This window comes from Amblyraja radiata, chromosome 28 (assembly GCF_010909765.2).
Source record: "Amblyraja radiata isolate CabotCenter1 chromosome 28, sAmbRad1.1.pri, whole genome shotgun sequence".
In the NCBI taxonomy this organism is placed as follows: Eukaryota; Metazoa; Chordata; class Chondrichthyes; order Rajiformes; family Rajidae; genus Amblyraja; species Amblyraja radiata.
Window position 1 is genome coordinate 23,137,766 of NC_045983.1, and position 10,837 is coordinate 23,148,602.

Sequence of the window (10,837 nt, forward strand, 5' to 3'; positions counted from 1 at the left end):
TTTCAGGTTTCCACAATTTGTAATTTGTAGTTTTGTAATTAAAAAAAAAAGCATGGTTATGACACCATGAAAGTCACGGTGGAAGGTGCAACAGTGCATGGAATAGACTCCATTCACATTCCGGGTAGGTTATAAATACATATTGCAGTCAATTAGCTTCTCTCTCTTGACCTCTATCTATTGAAAACTATGCTCATTTATACCTCTACTTTGCCCATATCAGGATCATGTGCAGTTGTCAAATCCTTTGCTCAATCTATTTAAGTAAACAATCAATAGCCCAATTAAATATAAGATTGACAAAATGCTGGAGTAACTCAGCGGGACAGGCAGCATCTCTGGAGAGAAGGAATGAACAAGAATTTACAATTCCTGGTCTTTCTATCCTTTAACATTTTTACATAAGCAGCAGGTATATGTCAATTGAGCTCTCTGCCTACGTTTATTAAAGTTACACCTTAAAAATCTCACTCTTGAGAGGGCGCTCCTCTGTGTGCAGCCATGTCAGCAGCGCGTCAGTTTTTCCAGCTTTTTTTTATTTTTTAGTATGTTTTAAAGTGTGTATTTTGTGTTTCTTCGTGTGTTTTGTGTGGGGGGTGGTGTGGGGGGGTGAGGGGGAAACCGCTTCGGTCGCCTCCTCCATGGAGAGGCGAGTTTTTCCAGGTCGCCTCCCCCGTGGCCTAACATCAAGGATCGACGTGGCCTTTCCCGGAGACGCGCCCGGGGCTTCAGCGGCGGGCGCAGCGTGGACTCTCGGCGTGGAGCGGGCGACCCTCGCTGGGGCTCGCTGGAGGGGAGCGCTTCGTTTCGCTGGCCCGGGGCAGCCGGCAGCCTGAAGTCGCAGCCTGAAGCCGCGGTCTGCAGAGCTCCAGCTGGTGCGGCGTCTACAGCCCGGCATCCCTCGTGGGGGACCCGGGGGAAGAAGAAGCCACCACTGCCGGCCCGCGGCCAACTTCTACCGCGGGTGCGGCATGGACTTACCATCACCCCTGGAGGGGAGCTTCGACCGCCGCCCCTGCAGTCTACGGTGCTTCTGGCTGCGGCGGGGACTTTAAATCTCGACCGCTGGCCTGCGGCCTACAACAATCTAAAGCCGCGGTCTCCGGTGAGGAAGAGCCGATCCTGGACTGACTGGACTCTGGTCCTGTACACGGGGGGGAAATGGAGGAGGACTGGCCAAATTTTTGTGCCTGTGGTGGATGTTTGTGTTTGTGTTAGTTTTATTGTGTGTTCTTTATTATTGTACTGCTGCTGACAACCCAAATTTCCACCAACCCTGGTTGTGTGGCAATAAATTATATCTATCTATCTAAAAATCATTTGTGTGTGATGTTGCTCCAGCCACATTTCTTTCAGGCATCCCATTTTTCTTCAGAAAACATTTTGCTGCATGAACAACTACAGTTGTTGAGTTCAGTTGACAATTAACCCTCAGCTTTGAGAAGTCTGACAGATTCAACACTAGTCCATGTTTCTGTCACTTAGGGAAAAACCAGTAATGAGACTGGCCAGCGATTAGAAATTAAACTGCATAACTGTCTGCGTCAGCATTGTGTAACGGAAATAAGTCAAGCTTCTCGAGACTGAAACATGATGATAACCATTTCATATGACTTGGGAGTCATTTTGCACCATCCTGGTAATGCGATTGGGCAATTCCAGAGAGTCACACACCCTTGCACGGGGGATACACAGGGTGACGTCACTTTCTATGCCTTGCCCCTTTCACAGCATTGGAGAATTGGGACCACAGTAACTTGTAATGACTGGCACTGTCACTGGGCTCTCTCAGCAGGGGCTCACTCCACTGTAGACAAACAACTGTGCGGGCACGGTGACGCAGTGGTGTAGTTGTTGCCTTACAACGAATGCAGACCCGGGTTCGATCCCGACTACGGGTGTTGTCTGTACGGTGTTTGCATGTTCTCCCCGTGACCTGCATGGGTTTTCTCCGAGATCTTCGGTTTCCTCCCATGCTCCACAGCCCTACAGGTTTGTAGGTTAATTGGCTTGGCCAATGTAAAAATTGTCCCTAGTAGGTGTAGGATAGTGTTAATGTGCGGGGATTGCAGGTTGGTGCAGACCCGGTGGGCTGAAGGGCCTGTTTCTGCATTGTATCTCTAAACTGAACTAAAAAGAAAACTGCAGATGTTGGGAATCCTCAAAAAACAGATAATGCTGGAAACAGGCAGGATCGGCAGAAAGAGAAACAGTGTTGATGTCCCAGGTCAAAGACAATCAGAATTGTAAAATATATCAAAATATTGCAGAGACCATATAGGGAAGGATAGATTGAACACAGGGAATATCAGTGACAAAGTGAGGTCTGGTTAAATGGGTTAATTGGGGAGTTAAGGGGCGGTTATACTTCTGTTATATGGTGCTAACAGCAGGGCTGTGGGACCTGCTTGGTGCGGCCTCAGTGTGAGAATTCTATTAATAGCTTCTGTTGCTAAATATACTGCAGACATTGCAGTCAACCAAGCTCTCTGCCTACATTTATTACACTGAAGTTAAACTGACACTGCGATTTTAGCTCAGTTTTTCCTCTCTCCGTAATATAGCCTCAGCTGCAGGACATCCCAGTCTCACCATTAACAAAATATATAGCTGCTGGTGTACATATGGTGTACATATAGCTACTAAATTTGTATAAGATAATTATAAGCAGTTGAATAAGGGGTGGGAATTAATAAGCTTTGGCTTCTTCCTGCTCCTTTTCGGACACATATGATTTCATTTATTTATAGATATTGTTTATGACACTTTATAAATATTCTTGTTTTGTTTTTTTGTATGCTGTTTCACACTTGCTTTTTATTCTTTTATTCTGTTTGAAATAAATAAATAAATATCCTCTAATTTCCCCCTTTAACCCATTGAAACCAGACCACACCCTTTCACACATGGCCTCTTCCTCTCAATTCCTCCCACTACAACTTAAACCTAATTTCCCTTTCTCACAAAAGAACTTCAACCAAAATGTTAATCCTGCTTCCCTTTCCATAGATGCTGCCTGGCCTGCTGTGTTTGTTTATTTCTTAGTGTTGCGCTGGGATAACTCCCAGTAGTTAGGGCTCCCAGTACTGTTCCAAACCCTCTCACTGCAACCTTTCAATTCCTGCCTTCCCCCACTTCAAAAAAACAGCCGGGTCCGATATCCTCTTCCCCACTGAACGGATATCATTCCCAATCCCCGAGCTCCCATCAGCCTTGGTCCACATACCCTCTCACAACCAAAATATGGTCCTCTCGGCTTCACCTTCCCACCCACACAGTAACAAACGACCTACTATCTCCAAACCACAACAAATGCCAAGCTTCAACTCACCAGCCCTACAAGCCATGTTTAGAATACAAGTGAAGGTTTGCCTCCATTCCCACATCATACAGTCCAGGATAGATTCTATTACAAGATATCTGGGACGGAGTGTAACAGCTCTCACTTATCAAGCAATGAAGAACAAGAAGTAATAGACCAGGCAGTGTACAACTAGTGCGACTACAATGCATGCAATATTATAAAGCAGAACATTGACAAACAGAATTGACACTGTACTTTGTTTCACAGCATCAGGTGGAGAACTTTGTCAAAAGCAGGATTTTAAGGAGATAAATATCTTCCTCTTTGAGGGAGAAAGTTCCATAGGATTGAGGTTTAGCTGAGAGGCACATCAGCAGTACAGCAGCAGAGCTCTAAAGTTGGGAGCCACGAGGCCGGAATGTGAGCAGCGCACATATCTAGGAATTGGAGGGCTGGAGGAGATGAGGGGTGATAACTGTAGCAGTGTGTGAATATTTGTTAAAACCAGTCAGTTCTGCTTTTAGTCATCCACCTCCAGCAGTAGCTCAGTTTTTCTTTCTCTACAGATGCTATCCGATGTACTGAACATTACCAGAATTCTTTGATTTCAGATTTCCATTAAGTGCAATGCTCTGACTAGGGTTGCCAACTGTCCTGTATTAGCCAGGACATTCCGTATATTGGGCTAAATTGGTTTGTCCCGTACGGGACCGCCCTTGTCCCGTATTTGACTGCTACAACTCGAGTCGAAGGGACGTTGGGTCGGAACGCCGCGTACTGCCCCGCCTCACCCGACCGGCGTAGTGCAGCCCATGGAGTGCAGCAGGAGTGCCTCGCCCATAGCCCCCGTCGATCAGCAGCCGGCCAGCTGTCCGACCTTTGGACCTTCGCTTACAGCCAACACCACCACCCCTCCTTCTAATGGCCAATCATCAGTTCACGAGTTGGATGGGGTGCTGGACTTCGCGTGTGACGTCACTCGCAAAGTCTGGCGTCCGGGCCAAAACTCCTCAGCTGGCCCGCCGGCTGGGCTTTGTGAACAGTTCAGCACCCGGGCTACAGCGGTGGTGCAGCGCTGGAGTCACCGCGGAGCGGGCGATGCCTACCTGGGTCGCCGTTTGGAGCTCCGGAGCGTTGGGCCGTTGCTCCATCGTGGAGTTCTGGTGCGGAGAGCTTCCAACGCGGGCGGCACTGAACAACACCGGGGAGTCCTGGGGCGCCTTGCAGAGGGTCTACAGCAGCAGTCTCCACCCGGCGCGGCCTGCGGACTTTGGAAGCCGCCGACTCCGATAGGAGGGGGCCGGCTCTGGTGTCCACGCCGCTGAGGACGTCCCGCAGCCCCGACGTCGGACTTACAACACCCCGGCGAGCGGTCCTGAACATCGGGCCGCCCATAGCGGCAACTGCGGAGGGCACGGGGAGGCCCTGACCACGGGGAACAGTGGAGGAAGAGACTGACTTTGGTGCCTTCCCACACAGTGGGAAACTTTGATTCTGCTGTGTGGGGATGTTTTATGTCAAATCCTATAGTGTGTTGTGTCCCTTTTTTATTGTATGGCTGTATGGGAATTTCATTTCACTGTGCCATCTGGCACATGTGATGAATAAATCTATCTTGTATCTTGTATCTTGTAACTCATCATTCACCCAGCCACGGTCGAATTGGTCAACGAATTGCCGTCGGGAATTTGTCCCTTATTTTGACCGTTTGCCACTTATTTGTGAGTGAGAAAGTTGGTAACCCTAGTTCTGACTCAGTTCCAATATTGTTCCTTTTCCTCCATTGTCCTCATACAACTCTTATTTGCACCTCCTCTAGACAAACCAACTCTAATTAACAAACCTTCAGCACCCTCTCCTGGATAGCACCGAATAACGATGCATTTCCGAGACAACCTTGGGCTCCATCCTGTCACAGACATCCCTGTTGTCCTCTCCACCTCTTCCTCCACTCTGCAACTTAAAATGCACTTTTCCTACATTTCCATATCTGCTGAAAGGTCAATCTGAAACATTAATTTTATTTCACTCTCCATAGACACTGCCACATCTCTCATCTTTGAGTATCTCAAGCACTTTAGGTTTTGGAATCTGCAATTTTTGCTTTATTAACCTGGAATGGTTTTCACACAATAAAAAGAAAATCAATGGGCTACAGTATAATCTCACACACAACACCCAGCAGACTAACAGTACAATATATCACTAAAAATATTTGAATTGTAGATTTCTAAACAACTCTTACAAAAGTCTTGCAGAACTTCTCTATAATAGGGAAATGCTATACCGCATGCTTAATTTGGAACAGTACTTAACTTAAACTTACAATTGGCAATAATTCATTTTGACTCTAATATCGAAGTCTGGCAGACATTAGGTCGCGTATAGATCTATACTATAAATTAATCATTGACATTGCTTACACACTAAATTCCCCCAATACTATCCGAATGCTCAGCACCATTGCATCAACAGATCAGTCCCTAACAGCACAGCTATGATTTAACTTTGTGTCATTAGTACTTTGGCATATCTACGTGCAATATTACCTGCGCTCTTGATGCATAGTTATAAGTACAATTACCCGTACAAAAAGTTGCACATGTGCCAAAACACCACTTGTGTAATGCCTTTATTTAAAATGACTCCCATATTTCAAGTATTTTCATCAGCACTTAACTCCATCCATGCAATTTAGAAATTCACTTTAGATGCACTAACTATGGAAGTGATTATGAATATGAAAGCAAATTGCACTATGCAAATTATTCAGTTTGCGTGAAATTAGACAGATAACTAACATCTTCCATCAGAACTGAAAACGATGAAAAGTTTTCAAATGTAAAGGAAGTGATGAATGGGGAAGAAAGGAAAAACATGTGATATGACAAATTAAAAAACACGAGGGATGATGACGAGAGTGATTACAGACCAAGAGTAGGTCCAGAGAAGGTTTAATATAACTGGTAGAATCATTACTCTAAACTATTGAACACAACGTTGAGTACAGAATGCTGTGATATGCTTGAATAAACCTAGAAATCATGGCATTTTACAGCAAAAACAGGTGAATGAGTCTATGGTGCTGCACTAGCTAATCACGATGCCCCATACCCGACTTTTGGCCCACTCCCCATGATGCCCAATACCCAGCTTTTGGCCCACTCCTCATCATACCTTCAGACAGCAGGTTCCAGACTCCAGTGCTCATCCAGTGTAAAATCTCACCTCCCCTACAATCCTTTACCAAACCATATGCTCGCTGCTGACCAACTTTCCACAGAGGGCAATAGGTCGTTTCAGCTTATTCACCAAGATCCGTGTTTTGGTACAAACTCAACCTCCCCTCAGTCTCCTTTGTTCCAAAATAAAGGATCTCATCTTAGTCTCAGTTAAAAGCCTCGAGTCCTGGCAATGTGCTCACGAATTATTACGAACTACACTGCTATCACATCCTTCTGCAGCTAGACATGGCTATACTTGCGAACGGGACAGAAGTATTTCACAGTCATTCCTTTGGGCATCTTTGGAATTAAGGAGACTATATTTATTACTAAATTGAAAATATTGCAAGTAATCACTGTTTCATGTTAAAAGACTTTGGGGACTCTAGATGGTGTGGAGAGGGAGGCAAAAGGGCATCAAATACATTGGAGACGATTTGGTGACAATGTTAATGAAGGAAACCGGAGCTTTGTGAAGGGAACGGTCCCTTCACAAAGCATTTACAGGCAGCAAGGAACGTGTGTATAGCAGAGGTAATGTTGCAAAGATTGGAAATGTTCCATTGAACAGGGAAGACAGGGATGTGGGGAAGTTTACAATGGCTCTGGGAGGGACCTGAAATAGGGAGGTTGAAAGGAAGGAGTAAGGTGAACCAAAGTTTAGTAAAGTGTCAAAACTGGCAAATTTCCATTTCAGCAACAACAGGAAGTAAAAATGATACCCAATGAATCTGAAGTGAAGAATCAGGCCATAAAGACCAAAACAAAGAATGATCACTGACCTCATCTCCAGAGATCTTCCTCCACAACCTCCATCCTAACCATACACTGCCCTTTCACCTCCTCCTCAAGATCTACAAGTAACCCACCATCTATGTCTATTCCCGTCTATTCCAGTATTTTCAGTTTTATTCCAGAGTTATAATTATCTAATATCGGGATTTCTTCCCAACCTTGCTTTTTCTTTTAAAGTATCTTCCCACATCCTCATGGGATCCTGGTACTTATAGAAAGAAGCATACCACGCAAAAGCAGGAAAGTTATCTTGAACTTGTTCAGGCTACGAATTGGTGCTGAATGCAATGTTGATTACCTAACATTAGGGGATAACTGGATGTGAAGATCCCAGAGAAATCAGTAGAAATGATTCACTACCTTATTTCCAGAGATGAAAAGGTTAGACTGGAAAAGTTGGGGTTTGCTCATGCAGTCAAGTCCCGAGACTTGAAGGTGTACAAACTTTTGACCGGTTTTAGACAGGGCAAATAAATGGGCTGTTCAAAAACAAGGGTGTGGTTTAAAACAGCTATCTAGAAGTGGGGGTGGGGTGGGGAATACAAAGGAGGGGCAGTAGGAATGTTTACAACTTTCACTGTCGATCAAGAGTTTCTCAAGGGAAATGCACTGGAGAAAAGATGAACTGCAGGCTTGCAGGGAATGGGAATGGCCGGCTTAGTCTTACAATCAGGCATCAACTCAACAAGCTTTCAGCGTCGCAATTTGCAGCACCTCCAACTCATCCCTTCTCTATTTCAAAGCATAGCCAGCAACTGCTCTCGTGGCTACGATGTAACATCGTCCCTTCCGGTACCTCCGTTCTTTTCACAATTTCACCATTAACTCCTAAAACAAATCCCACGGTTGTTGAGAAACAGCATCGAATAGCCAACTGAAGCAAGTGTCCTCCATTCAAACCAAGTCTGCTCCACCAACATGGTCGACCTGATCTTGACCTCAGCTCCACCTTCCTGTTTGCTCTCCACAATTTGTCTAAGCCTTGATAACTTCAATGGTTCAACCCCCACAACTCTCTGAAGTAGAGAATTCCAAGGTCTGACAGCTTTTGGAGAGGAAAGTCCATATCTCTGTAGTAAAATGGCAACCTCTTATTCTGAAACGTTTGTTTGTCCCTTAGTTTTGTTTTCCGGGCAGTGCAACATCAGGCATATTATACACGCAATTATATTCACTGTGATACATCAACTGTGCACCATGTGCCGTACTCTGATGTTCTGAGCAGCACATTTTAGATTTTGATCAGCACAGCATGTACTGTATGGACAACGACGTGCAGTGAATATGATACACTATGTTCTCAATACGTTCGTTTTGGAACAAAAAGACAAGGTTTAATATTAACGCAGTGTAAAGTACACAGAAAGGGAGGGCCTTGGATACCTACCTGAAGCAGGCGTTGTGCCAGTTTGTATTAAGAGCCTGAAGGTATTGACCATCATAGATGGAGCGGCCACATCCCGCACAGCAAGGCAAACGTCCCCCTGTAACCCGAGACAGCAAATGAAGACACTGTAATTAGTGAGCGCCGCCCAGTATGTGCCTGTCCCTCACCCAGCCAGGCCCAAAGATCTTATCTTTGGCCAGGCCCAACACACACACACACAGGAGAAGGCTTGGGAGGTCAGCTACACCCATAGACACAACACACAAAGCCACCGCATGATGCCCGGCAAGGCCATTCACTCTGCTGCAACCAGACATTGGGTCGCTGTGATTTATTATAATGTAGCCTAGGAGAGCATGCATCCGTAAAGCAGCATAAACACCAACACACTAGGTAGGTCAGGGCCACGTACAGAGCAGCCTCGGGGCCGCAGCCCTGGTCACCAGGGAAGGAAGGAAGGAAGGAAGGAAGGAAGGAAGGCCGGGTAGCGACCCGCTCGGATGCAAACGAGAGTGTGCGGTGGAATTAGCGGAGCGGAGGGGAAGGGAAGGGCAACAAAGTGCACGGGCATCGAGCAGAGCGATGCAGCAAGTCGGCGTGAACGCAGTCCGGGACCTGCCGTACCCACCCTCCTCTTCTCCCATCCGATCGTCCCTCCAGGTGCAGCACAGCAGCATCAACCACATCCACGCCCGGCAGCCTTGACACCGCTAAATGGGAGAGCGCCGACCCAGCGAGACGGACGGACAGTGCAGCCGCCGGCTTCTCGCCTCCACTTTCCTCACTCACACGGGCGGGCCGACCGGGAACTGCCCCCCGAAGACTCGCAGGAGGATCTCTCAAACTGCACACCATCCGGCGCTCAGGACACGCAACGGCGTAACTCCTGCAGGAGAAAGCTTAATAACAAATGCAATTCCCAGTGTAAGCAATCGCCTCAGTGCTCTCTTGCAGACGGGGGCAGAAATAGCAATGCAATCCTGCTGCACAGCGAATGTACACTGGAACACCCGCAACACTGAAGTGCACACGACCGCATCCACTACAGCTGCACACTGGTGCACCCCCTCTAATACTATGGGTGTGCACCAGCCCAACTCTCTGGATGCACACTGCCTCTGGATGCAGCGTCCAGATGGACACTAGTGCATCTCATGTAACACTATGGATGCACGTTCATTAATTAACGAACCCCGCAGTGGAAGGTCAGAATTTAATTTCCACGTTCACACTGTGGTTAATTTATTTTTTATTCTCCCGAATATGTACTGCATTATGGATACCTGGGCATCCTACAAAAGTTACACAAATGAATAATGTATCATACTGCAACTCCAGTAACAGCGCTAAGCACTTTGTAATGGGGTCACGGTGTAGTCAATTAGTGAAAAGTGCAAAGGCTTTTGCAAGATACTTGTCGGAACAGATGGTAAATAAACATCAGTGAAACCTGAACATGTTCAGCTGCTTCTGCTTAATGCAAATAAACATGAAATCCGTGTTAACTTGATTGTTTATAAGACAGCTTGGGCAAGTTGGGCTGAAGGGTCTGTTTCAATGCTGTATGACTTTATGCCAAATATCAACACACTTAATGATAAATAATGATGTGGTACTGCTACTAAAGTGCCATAATGGAATAACCAAATCAGGTAGTGTTGTAAGAGTATGTTTCAGAACCTCCAAGAAGAGGTTGTGATATGGAGGTGATTGGTTCAGGAATATGAAAACAGTGAGGAATAAGCTGTTTTTAAGTCTGGACCTCCCAGTCTTTCAAGCTTTTGAAGGTAGAAGGGAGTTGACATTATCAGAACAGATGAGAATGGATTGGACTCTTTAAAGAAAGTGATGTAGAAGAAAGTGTAGTGCAGATAGCTGATGAAATGCGTTGAATTTATTGTGGATATTGATTGGCCCATCCTTAGTTAAGAGGAAGAGGTCATAGAATGAATCTTTCAAAGGTGGGAAAAGAATGGAACTTTCCATTAAAATAATGGAACAACCAGCCTGATGATATAATCTCTGATAGATGTTTTTTATCAGGGAAAACATTTATCTAACTAAGTTTCAAATAGTTAGTGATTCCTGAAGGAATAGATTTCAAGATGGAAACTGTATGAGGCAATT

General features: G+C 45.7%; 1 protein-coding gene across 1 annotated transcript in view; it reads right to left on the minus strand.

The window, feature by feature from the left end:
• limk1 (LIM domain kinase 1) overlaps positions 1-9,819 on the minus strand; it is a 50,504-nt gene extending 40,685 nt beyond the window's left edge. Inside the window, exons 1-2 of the mRNA XM_033046076.1 lie at positions 9,339-9,819; positions 8,711-8,807 (exon numbers count right to left, since the gene is read on the minus strand). Of these exons, the coding sequence (XP_032901967.1) occupies positions 8,711-8,807; positions 9,339-9,396 (155 nt within the window). The 5' untranslated portion in view covers positions 9,397-9,819. The remainder of the gene's footprint in view (positions 1-8,710; positions 8,808-9,338) is intronic.
• Positions 9,820-10,837: the final 1,018 nt, after the last annotated feature.